This window comes from Pleurodeles waltl, chromosome 6 (assembly GCF_031143425.1).
Source record: "Pleurodeles waltl isolate 20211129_DDA chromosome 6, aPleWal1.hap1.20221129, whole genome shotgun sequence".
Classification (NCBI taxonomy): Eukaryota; Metazoa; Chordata; class Amphibia; order Caudata; family Salamandridae; genus Pleurodeles; species Pleurodeles waltl.
The window spans coordinates 366,423,360-366,434,567 of NC_090445.1; the positions used below are offsets into that span (position 1 = coordinate 366,423,360).

An 11,208-nucleotide genomic window follows, 5' to 3' on the forward strand; every position below is an offset into this window, starting at 1 on the left:
ATCCTGCTGAAGGAGGTGTGCTCCCCTTCTTCCAAAGCAGGCATTGTTACTGGTCTGCAGGGGGTCAGAATCTCGTCTGGTTGTAGGCTGGTCGATACCAGTCCACCCGCCCACTAAGACACCAGTAGTTTTTCAGAGGAAACATCTAAGGTGCTCTTTGGGTGTATGTCATAATAAATCAGATACTGGCTTCAGTACAGTATATCAAACACCAGACTCTTCAGTGAACTCATCATGTAGCTGAGTATCTCCTAAAGACCAGTGCCCAGTATATATCCTCAAAATGGCATCCTGAACACTTGTAGCAATGGAACTAGACATCACAGGGTTAATTATGCTCATGCAGATATGCCCTCACATGTGGTATAATGCACCCTGCCTTAGGGGTGACTTACATGTGGCACATGCAGTGATAGTGGTCATTGCACACAGGGTGTGTGTGCAATGTCATGTTTTCCGAACAGTTTGCACCATTTCACAAATTCAGCAGTGACAGTCTGCATGTGTATTAGAGTGGGTCCCTTAGGGTGTCATAATACGTACTGCAGCCCTTAGTGGGCCCCTTTTAGTATGTATGCCCTGGGTACCAGGAGTACCATTTACCAGGGACTTATAGGGGTGCTAAAGTCGCTGCCAATTGATTTGCGATTAGACATTTACCTTGTTTTTAAGGAGAAGAGCTCTGGCACTGAGGGCCTGGGTAGGAGGGACCCAGTGCACTTTCATTCAGAAAGCATCAGTACTAGGGCAAAAAGTGGGGGCGACCATGTCAAAAAGACTTTCCTGCTTTGAGGCCTTTGACCTTCCTACTGGAGCATAGAATAATTAACTTGGTCCAGGAGGGGAATGGAAGGCCTAGAATCCGATTATGAGCTGACACAGGAAAATTACAATTCTTAAAGCGTCATAAGGATTGTAGGATTGATGACAAGGACTTTTCAGCTACACTCTGGAGGCAGTTGATCCCTAGATTAAAAACTCGTAGGACCCTGTGGGCCAAAGTGGGAGAAAACTGAATTTTAATGCAGATTTCACTTTTAACATGTAATATAGTTTAGGCACTACAGACCTTCAGAAAGCACTGTAGGACCTATACAATGAATGCCCACTCACATAAGGCCTACTCCAGTTCAGTACCTATCCTTGAAGGGCTCCCTTCTGCCACAGGCTACCTGTGCGCATATGCCAGGCTGCGCAAGACGATAGTCTCGCACGTAAACTGCCCACATGTGTGCTTGTGTTCATGTGTTATCACCCCAGAGTCTCACTGTAGGTGAGCAGCAGCACCTTTCTCTTTAAAGGGGAAGAGTGGCATTTAGCACGGAGTCCATTTACTGTGAATTTACAGTGAGTGATATAGTGAGTGTAGGAAAGTGCCTCTTTCAACATGGTCACCTCCCGTTTTTGCCACTAGTACTGAAGTTTTTTTTGAGTGAAGGTGCACTGGATTCCTGCCAACCAGGGCCCCAGTGCCTGTGCTGCTTCTCTAAAACAAGATAAAAGGTCTTATTGTGTACGATTGTCACCCACTTTAGTACCTCTGTAAGTCCTTAGTTAATGGTACCCCTGGTACCTAGGGTCTGGGTACTAAAGAGGGTCCCTAAAAGCTGCAGCATTTATTAACGTAAGGAGCCCCCATCCAAATTACACAAAGCCTGCTGTTGCAGACTGCATGTCATGGTGCAAGCCATGATTGGAAACACATCGCACACTTGAGTGGCATGGCCCAAATCACTGTGTCTTTTGTATATGTCACCCCTAAAGCAGGCCTTAGAGCCCTAAGTCAAGAAACCAAAAGGGGACAGTTGTATGATGAATTGTTAACAGTTCAGTTATGCTGAGATTACTTTGTAAGCAAGGAGAAACGTTTTGCTTTGCTAGCATTTCTCTGAATTTTGTGCTGGCCTGTTATCTGCGCAGTTGCAACCAAAATCACTCGTACATCATCTTCTAAACATTAGTGTGTAGATAAACCAAAATGACAGGATGGGAAGTAAGCCAAACAGTATTTAAGCTTTTATTTGGTACTGCTAGCACTTTTCACCCCTAACCTTAGGTGGTTCTCTGATCTATCTACAGCATGTGGATCTTGAGTAGGTTTGTATTTGAAGAAAAGGCAACAAGTTATTTATCTGTGACAATTTTGCTGCTTTAGACTGTTTTAGAGTAACATTAACATTCAGCCCTCCTGACTGTCCTGGGCAATAAGAAATGGGTAACCTTGTGACATTGTCTTATAGTACTATAGAGATATTATAGTGGCGGCATAAACCACAAGGCCAAAGGGCGAATTGTTTGTAAATGACATCAAAATACCCTTGGGCTGGGCATATTTTTGTATCACATTATTTATTGTTTTTGGGTGGTGGGGGAGGGTATGTTAGCTTGAATATGGTTGTTCTTCAAATGGAATTTTGTTGAAAGGAGCAAACTGAACTTAGTTGGGAATGTTTCATTTTAGAAAGACCTTTGCCTTTCTTTTTTTTAACACATTCTTCCTGTGGAAGGGAGAGAGTTTGTTGAAGCAAGGTCTCTAGTCACTGATAAAAAAGTTCTATATATTTTTTTACCTTTCAAAAACAGAAATTTGAGTAAACTATTCTAAAACTTTAAAGCTTTGTAGGGTGCTTTTGGGCTTTGTAGAGTCCTCTTGATGATGATATTGAAATTCCATGGGAATCTATAACATATATTCCTTACTTCGCTGAACCCTGTCAAGTGCACATTGTCTTATTGCTGAATTTTGTGCCCTAAGACCTGTGACATACGTTACAATTGATATGCTACTATCCTCTCTCAAAATCATAAATGGAAGCCTGAAAATAGTGGCCACGTAGTAAAGCATTGTGGGCTCTTGGTCACACATTTTCCTACCACAACAAATACCAAAAACAAATGGTTTGTTATTTATATTACAACCACTAGTTGTTGTAATATGTCTTATAAATGGGGAATGGAATCAGGCTACAAAACTGTTACAGCTCTTTAACCTATTTCTTGTTATGCATTCCTTTTCCCTCTAAAGGGCTGATTTATAGTTTGGTGGAAGGATCAGCGTTTGTCACCTTTGCCACCCTGATGAACTACCTCCAGCCAAATTAAGAATTGACTGCTTGCCCAATGGTTATCTCACTACAATGAAAGGAAACTCCATACTGTGGTTTCTTCCAGGGTTTGATGGATGGCCATTCAGCAGCAACTGTTGCCAAATGTTTTGTTTTTCAAAAGCAAACTTCTACAGCAGGCTTTTGTTTCTGAAAATCCCAAAACATGGCACTATCTACCAGGGTGCTGTGGTTCATTATTTGTATTTCCTGTTGCTGGTGACCGACATAAAAGGACATTATACTGTCCACCCTAAATGGGACAAGTGATGTAATGCCATTTCTCAGAAGACGCCTACCCGCGTTTGCAGTAGAGTACTTGATCCTTCAAACTGTAAATCAGGCTCTAAGTGTTTTGACAGGCGTAATTCAAATAAGTTGTACTGGGCATGTTTTCTTACAACTAATCAACACCCTTCCCCTCCAGTTTCCCTTTACTCTTGAATTACCTTAAAAGTGCCTCTTACTCATTACCCCTGACTCAAATGTGCAGCTTCTGGTGGTCACAGAACTATAAATCAGACAGGAAAGACTCATCTTCTCTATCACCTATTACCTTACCAGACCTTTCTTCCTGGACAGAACATAACTGGTTTCCAACTTTATGCAAGAGAGTTAGATCAGTGCATATTTTCAGAGCAAAGGTCACAGGTTACCAGGAGAATGCTTGTTATGCTTCAGGTTTGTTAGAAAAATGGTGCCACTCATTTGTGTGAGATGAGTCTGCTCACATCCAGTCTATTGTCAGCTTTGTCTTATTTTCTTCTGGAACAGCCCAGGCACCACTTCCAGGTCGCCTGTGCTGGCCCCCAGGCTCAGCTTTGACGGCCCGCCTGCGCCGCCTCATCACAGCCTACCAGCGCAGCTTTAAGCGGGAGCAAGCGAAGATTGAAGCTGCAGAGCGAGGAGACCGCCGCAAACGTCGTTGTGAAGCTGCTTTCAAGTTGAAAGAGATTGCAAGACGGGAGAAACAACAGAGGTAATGCTTAGATTTGAGAGAGCCACAGTATTAGTAGCAGGTATAATGAGAAATTGTTGATGGAAGAGAGATAGCACAGGTATTTGAAAAAAGGCGCAGTGATAAAACCTGATGTGTACGAAGTAAGAGAAATATTGTCTTAAGCCTTATATGTACCATTTGCAGGGCCAGAATATACACTGTTCTAGATCTTTTGTTATTGGACCTAGCTCCTTAATTTGAATGCTGTCTCATCACTGTTATTGTACATAGACCGACTTTAATCCTCCTTTTAGTTTTTAATAAAGATAAGTAGAATATTTATTTACTTTAAATATCTATACATAATTCTCCCTTGATCTCTAAGTAGTTTTGAGGAGTTTCACATCTTCTGCTAGCTACTTGAGCACACTTTTGGCAAACATTCCTAGTCCCTGGGTTTATAGAAGCCTGGTCAGCAAGATTTGTCGCTTAAACTGCTTACAGGTTCTGAAGGGTATGCTGCTTCTGTGCCACCTATAACTTGCTGCCAGTGAATTAGCTTCTAGCCACACACCCAGCCCTCCTATATTTAAACAAGTCTTGGCATAATCAGTATGATTAACACAGGCCACCAACTTATTGGCTTTGTCAATGCTTGTTTTGTCATATCATGTTTGTAGCTAAATGTTATTGTTAGGGAAGCTTACGGCAATCTGAAAAAAAAAGATTGTTTGAAAGCAAATACATTTTTTAGTATCAAAGAGCACACATTGCTTTAGTACTTCATGGCACGTAAGTGAAGTGCTTTGTGGGTGGATACGCATTTTGTGCCATCACTCACAGTGAAGTTAGCAAATTCCTGAAGTTCACTGACCTTTGCTGTAGTGGGCTAAAGAGAAATGTGAATGAAAAAGTAACAGACCAATGGATGAAGAGGATTAGGTACGTATCTTCTATGAATATTTCTTGTGCAGTCTAGAGATCATGGTTAACCATAGGCTTAAAAAGACATGTAAAGCTGCAGATAGAGTGTGCCGTACACCCTTGTTAAATTAGAAAGAATAAGTAAAAACCTGCCCAAAGTTGGCTCTGTATATACTATTTCAAAGTAAGAAATAGTGTGCACAGAGTCCAAGGGTTCCCCTTAGAGGTAAGATAGTGGCAAAAGTAGATAATTCTAATGCTTTATTTTGTGGTAGTGTGGTCGAGCAGTAGGCTTATCAGAGGGTACTGTTGAGCATTTGTTGTACACACACAGGCAATAAATGAGGAACACACACTCAGACTTACTCCAGGCCAATAGGTTTATATATTGAAAAATACCTTTTCTTTGTTTATTTTAAGAACCACAGGTTCAAGATTTACAGTTAATACTTTAAATGGAAGGTACTTCGCTTAGATACTTTAGGAACTTTGAATGAAAGCTATATCATATACAGTCTTTGTAAAAATGGCAATAAGCTATTTTCAAAGTGGACACAGTGCATAAATCAACAGTTCCTGGGGGAGGTAAGTAAAGGTTAGATTAGGAGGTAAGTAAAACACTTACAAGTCTCAGTTCTGGGGCATAGGCAGCCCACCTTTGGGGGTTCAAGGCAACCCCAAAGTTACCACACCAGCAGCTCAGGGCCGGTCAGGTGCAGAGGTCAAAGAGGTGCCCAAAACACATAGGTGCCTATGGAGAACAGGGGTGCTCCGGTTCCAGTCTACCAGCAGGTAAGTACCTGCATCCTCAGGGGGCAGACTAAGGGGGTTTTGTAGAGCACTGGGGGGGGGGCACAAGTAGGCACACAAAACACATCCTCAGTGGCACAGGGGCGGCCGGGTGCAGTGTGCAAAGCAGGCGTCTGGTTTTGTATAGATTTCAATGGAGGGACCCGGGGGTCACTCTAGCAGTGCAGGCAGGCAGGCACAGGGGGTGGAGGCTTCTTGGGACAGCCACCACCTGGCCAAGGCAGAGGGTCGCCTGGGGGTCACTCCTGCATCGAAGTCCGGTTCCTTCAGGTACTGGGGGCTGTGGGTGCAGTGTTGGTTCCAGGCATCGGATCCCTTGATACAGGCAGTCGCCGTCAGGGGGAGCCTCTGGATTCTCTCTACAGGTGTTGCTGTGGGGGCTCAGGGAAGTCGTCTCTGGTTACTCAAGGGCTCGCAGTCGCTGGGGAGTCCTCCCTGAGGTGTTGGTTTTCTGCAGGTCGAGCCGGGGGCATCGGGTGCAGAGTGTAGTCTCAAGCTTCCGGCGGGAAACGTGAAGTCCTTGGAAGTTGCTTTGTTGCAAAGAAGTAGCTGGTTTTGAACAGGGCTGCTGTTTACGGGAGTTTCTTGGTCCTGTAGTCCAGGGCAGTCCTCTGAGGCTTCATAGGTCGCTGGCCCCTGTCGGATGCGTCGCTGGAGCAGGTTTTCAAAGTTGGAGACAGGCCGGGGGCTGGGGCCAAATCAGTTGTCGTCTTCGTCCTTCTCTGCAGGCTTGTAGGTCAGCAGTCCTTTCTTCAGGTTGCAGGAATCTGATTTCCTGGGATTTGGGGAGCCCCTAAATACTGAATTTAGGGGTGTGTTTAGGTCTGGGAGGGCAGTAGCCAATGGCTACTGTCCTTGAGGGTGGCTACATCCTCTTTGTGCCTCCTCTCTTTGGGGAGGGGGGCACATCCCTAATCCTATTGGGGGAATCCTCCAAACCCAAGATGGAGGATTTCTAAAGGCAGGGGTCACCTCCGCTCAGGACACCTTATAGGCTGTCCTGACTGGTGGGTGGTGACTCCTTGTTTTTCTCATTATCTCCTCCAGCCTTGCCGCCAAAAGTGGGGGCAGTGGCCGGAGGGGCGGGCATCTCCACTAGCTGGGATGCCCTGGGGCGCTGTAACAAAAGAGGTGGCTCGACCTGCAGAAAAGCAGCACCTCAGGGAGGACTCCCCGGCGACTGCGAGCCTGTGAGTAACCAGAGACGACCCCCCTGAGCACCCACAGCGACGCCTGCAGAGAGGATCCAGAGGCTCTCGCTGACTGCGACTGCCTGCAACAAGGGACCCGATGCCTGGAACCAACACTGCACCCTGATGCCAGTGTTGGATTTATTAAAAAATGCACACAGAGGGCATCTCCCCTGTATTTTACCCAATCCTTCAGTGCAGGACTGACTGGTCTTTGCCAGCATGCCACTGAGACGAGTTTCTGACCCGTGGGTAGACCCTTTGTGCTCTCTAGGGTCAGAAACAAAGCCTGCACTGGGTGGAAATGCTTCACACCTCCCCCCTCCCCCCTCCCCCCAAACCTCCACCCCAAACCTCCACCCCACTGCAGGAAGTGTAACACCTAGCAGTGAGCCTCAAAGGCTCAGGCTTTGTATTATAATGCCCCAGGGCACTCCAGCTAGTGGAGATGCCCGCCCCCTGGACACAGCCCCCACTTTTGGCGGCAAGTGCAGAGGAGATAATGACAAAAACAAGGAGGAGCCACCTACCAGTCAGGACAGCCTCTAAGGTGTCCTGAGCTGAGGTGACCCCTGCCTTTAGAAATCCTCCATCTTGGTTTTGGAGGATTCCCCCGATAGGAATAGGGATGTGCCCCCCTCCCCTCAAGGAGGAGGCACAAGGAGACTGTAGCCACCCTCTAGGACAGTAGCCATTTGCTACTGCCCCCCAGACCTAAACACACCCATAAATTTAGTATTTAGGGATGACCCTGAACCCAGGAAATCGGATTTGTGCAACCTCAAGAAAGGACTGCTGACCTGAAAGCCCTGCAGAGACTTCGGAGACAACAACTGACTTGGCCCCAGCCCTACCGGCCTGTCTTCAGACTCAATGAAACTGCATAGCGACGCACCCGACATGGACCAGCAACGTCTGAGGACTCAGAGAACTGCCCTGAACCTACAGGACCATGAAACTCCCGAGAACTGCAATGTTCAGAACTTGCAACAACTTTGCAACAAAGAAGCAATTTTTAAAGAACTCTCTCGTCCCGCCAAAAGCGTGAGACTTCACACTCTGCACCCGACACCCCCAGCTTGAGTTCAGGAGAACCAACACTGCAGAGAGGACACCCAGACGACTCCCAACGACATGGACACCCTGAGTCGACCTCCCAGCACCCCCACAGCGATGCCTGCATAGAGGATCCAGAGGCTCCCCCTGACTGCGACTGCCTGGTAACAAAGGAACCCGATGCCTGGACCAAGCACCTGCAGCCCCCAGGACCGAGAGGAACCACCTACTAGTGCAGGAGTGACCAGCAGGCAGCCCTCATCCTAGCCCAGTCGGTGGCTGGCCCGAGAAGGCCCCCTGTGCCCTGCCTGCATCGCCTAAGTGACCCCCGGGTCCCTCCATTGCTTTCAATAGCAAACCTGATGCCTAATTTGCCTTCTGCTTCCGGCCTCCCCTGTGCCGCTGAGAGTTTGTTTGGTGGGCTTGTGCGTAAACTCCCTCCTTTCCCCCCCCCCCCCCCCCCCCCCCCAACCCCTGTGCTCCACAAACCCCCCCTGGTCTGCTCCACAAGGACGCAGGTACTTACCTGTAAGCAGACTAGGACCAGAGCATCGCTGTTCTTCATAGGCGCCTATGTGTTTTGGGCCCTCCTTTGACCTCTGCACCTGACCAGCCCTGTGTTGCTAATGTGGTGGCTTTGGGGTTGCCTTGAACCCCCAACGGTGGGCTGCCTATGCCCAGTAGACTGCCTGTGTAAGTGCTTTACTTACTTGAGAAACTTAACCAAACTTACCTCCCCCAGGAACTGTTGATTTTTTTGCAGTGTCCGCTTTTAAAATAGCTTATTGCCATTTTACCCTACACTGTGTGTACTACTGGTTTAAATCAAAGTTCTATACTTAGCTGTGTGAAGTACCTTGCATTTTATATACTTATCTTGAATCTTGTGGTTCTAAAATAAATCAAGAAAATATATTTTTCTATATATAAACCTGTTGGCCTGGAATTGTCTTTGAGTGTGTGTTCCTATTTTATTGCCTGTGCGTGTACAACAAATGCTTAACACTACCCTCTGATAAGCCTACTGCTCGACCACACTACCACAAAATAGATCATTAGTATTATCTACTTTTGTCACTATCAGCCTCTAAGGGGAACCTCTTGGACTCTGTAAACACTATCTCTCACTTGGAGATAGTAAATACAGAGCCAACTTTCTTCACATGTGTATCCCTACCTGGAAAAGTCTTGATCACCACAGAGGGAAGTTCAAGAATCTCAGCTGCCCTTTTCAGCACCATTGCGTAAGATACTTCTGTAGCCACAGTAAGTGGAGAGAGCAATTCAGTATCTGGAGAGGTGTGCAGTCCACTGACATCGCCTAGTTCCTTGTACCAGTTGTAGGAAGTTGGCTCTGTATGTGCTATTTCAAAGTAAGGAATAGCATGCACAGAGTCCAAGGGTTCCCCTTAGAGGTAAAATAGTGGTAAAAATAGATAATACTAATGCTCTATTTTGTGGTAGTGTGGTCGAGCAGTAGGCTTATCCAAGGAGTAGTGTTAAGCATTTGTTGTACATACACACAGGCAATAAATGAGGTACACACACTCAGAGACAAATCCAGCCAATAGGTTTTGTATAGAAAAATATCTTTTCTTAGTTTATTTTAAGAACCACAGGTTCAAATTTAACATGTAATATCTTGTTTGAAAGGTATTGCAGGTAAGTACATTAGGAACTTTAAATCATAAAAATTGCATGTATACTTTTCAAGTTATTGACAAATAGCTGTTTTAAAAGTGGACACTTAGTGCAATTTTCACAGTTCCTGGGGGGAGGTAAGTTTTTGTTAGTTTTACCAGGTAAGTAAGACACTTACAGGGTTCAGTTCTTGGTCCAAGGTAGCCCACCGTTGGGGTTCAGAGCAACCCCAAGTCACCACACCAGCAGCTCAGGGCCGGTCAGGTGCAGAGTCCAAAGTGGTGCCCAAAACGCATAGGCTAGAATGGAGAGAAGGGGGTGCCCCGGTTCCGGTCTGCTTGCAGGTAAGTACCCGCGTCTTCGGAGGGCAGACCAGGGGGGTTTTGTAGGGCACCGGGGGGGACACAAGCCCACACAGAAATTTCACTCTCAGCGGCGCGGGGGCGGCCGGGTGCAGTGTAGAAACAGGCATCGGGTTCGCAATGTTAGTCTATTAGAGATCTCGGGATCTCTTCAGCGCTGCAGGCAGGCAAGGGGGGGGTTCCTCGGGGAAACCTCCACTTGGGCAAGGGAGAGGGACTCCTGGGGGTCACTTCTCCAGTGAAAGTCCGGTCCTTCAGGTCCTGGGGGCTGCGGGTGCAGGGTCTCTCCCAGGCGTCGGGACTTAGGATTCAAAGAGTCGCGGTCAGGGGAAGCCTCGGGATTCCCTCTGCAGGCGGCGCTGTGGGGGCTCAGGGGGGACAGGTTTTGGTACTCACAGTATCAGAGTAGTCCTGGGGTCCCTCCTGAGGTGTTGGATCTCCACCAGCCGAGTCGGGGTCGCCGGGTGCAGTGTTGCAAGTCTCACGCTTCTTGCGGGGAGCTTGCAGGGTTCTTTCAAGGCTGCTGGAAACAAAGTTGCAGCCTTTCTTGGAGCAGGTCCGCTGCCCTCGGGAGTTTCTTGTCTTTTCGAAGCAGGGGCAGTCCTCAGAGGATGTCGAGGTCGCTGGTCCCTTTGGAAGGCGTCGCTGGAGCAGGATCTTTGGATGGCAGGAGACAGGCCGGTGAGTTTCTGGAGCCAAGGCAGTTGTCGTCTTCTGGTCTTCCTCTGCAGGGGTTTTCAGCTAGGCAGTCCTTCTTGTAGTTGCAGGAATCTAATTTTCTAGGGTTCAGGGTAGCCCTTAAATACTAAATTTAAGGGCGTGTTTAGGTCTGGGGGGTTAGTAGCCAATGGCTACTAGCCCTGAGGGTGGGTACACCCTCTTTGTGCCTCCTCCCAAGGGGAGGGGGTCACAACTCCTAACCCTATTGGGGGAATCCTCCATCTGCAAGATGGAGGATTTCTAAAAGTTAGTCACCTCAGCTCAGGACACCTTAGGGGCTGTCCTGACTGGCCAGTGACTCCTCCTTGTTATTCTCATTATTTTCTCCGGCCTTGCCGCCAAAAGTGGGGGCCGGGCCGGAGGGGGCGGGCAACTCCACTAGCTGGAGTGTCCTGCGGTTCTGTGACAAAGGGGTGAGCCTTTGAGGCTCACCGCCAGGTGTTACAGCTCCTGCCTGGGGG

General features: G+C 47.4%; 1 protein-coding gene across 6 annotated transcripts in view; it reads left to right on the forward strand.

The window, feature by feature from the left end:
• The window catches only part of CHD8 (chromodomain helicase DNA binding protein 8), a 1,013,809-nt gene that overhangs the window by 718,572 nt on the left and 284,029 nt on the right, over positions 1–11,208 (forward strand). For all 6 annotated transcript variants that reach the window (XM_069238270.1, XM_069238269.1, XM_069238274.1 and 3 more), the window contains exon 29: positions 3,879–4,083. In XM_069238270.1, coding sequence (XP_069094371.1) covers positions 3,879–4,083 — 205 coding nt within the window. The remainder of the gene's footprint in view (positions 1–3,878; positions 4,084–11,208) is intronic.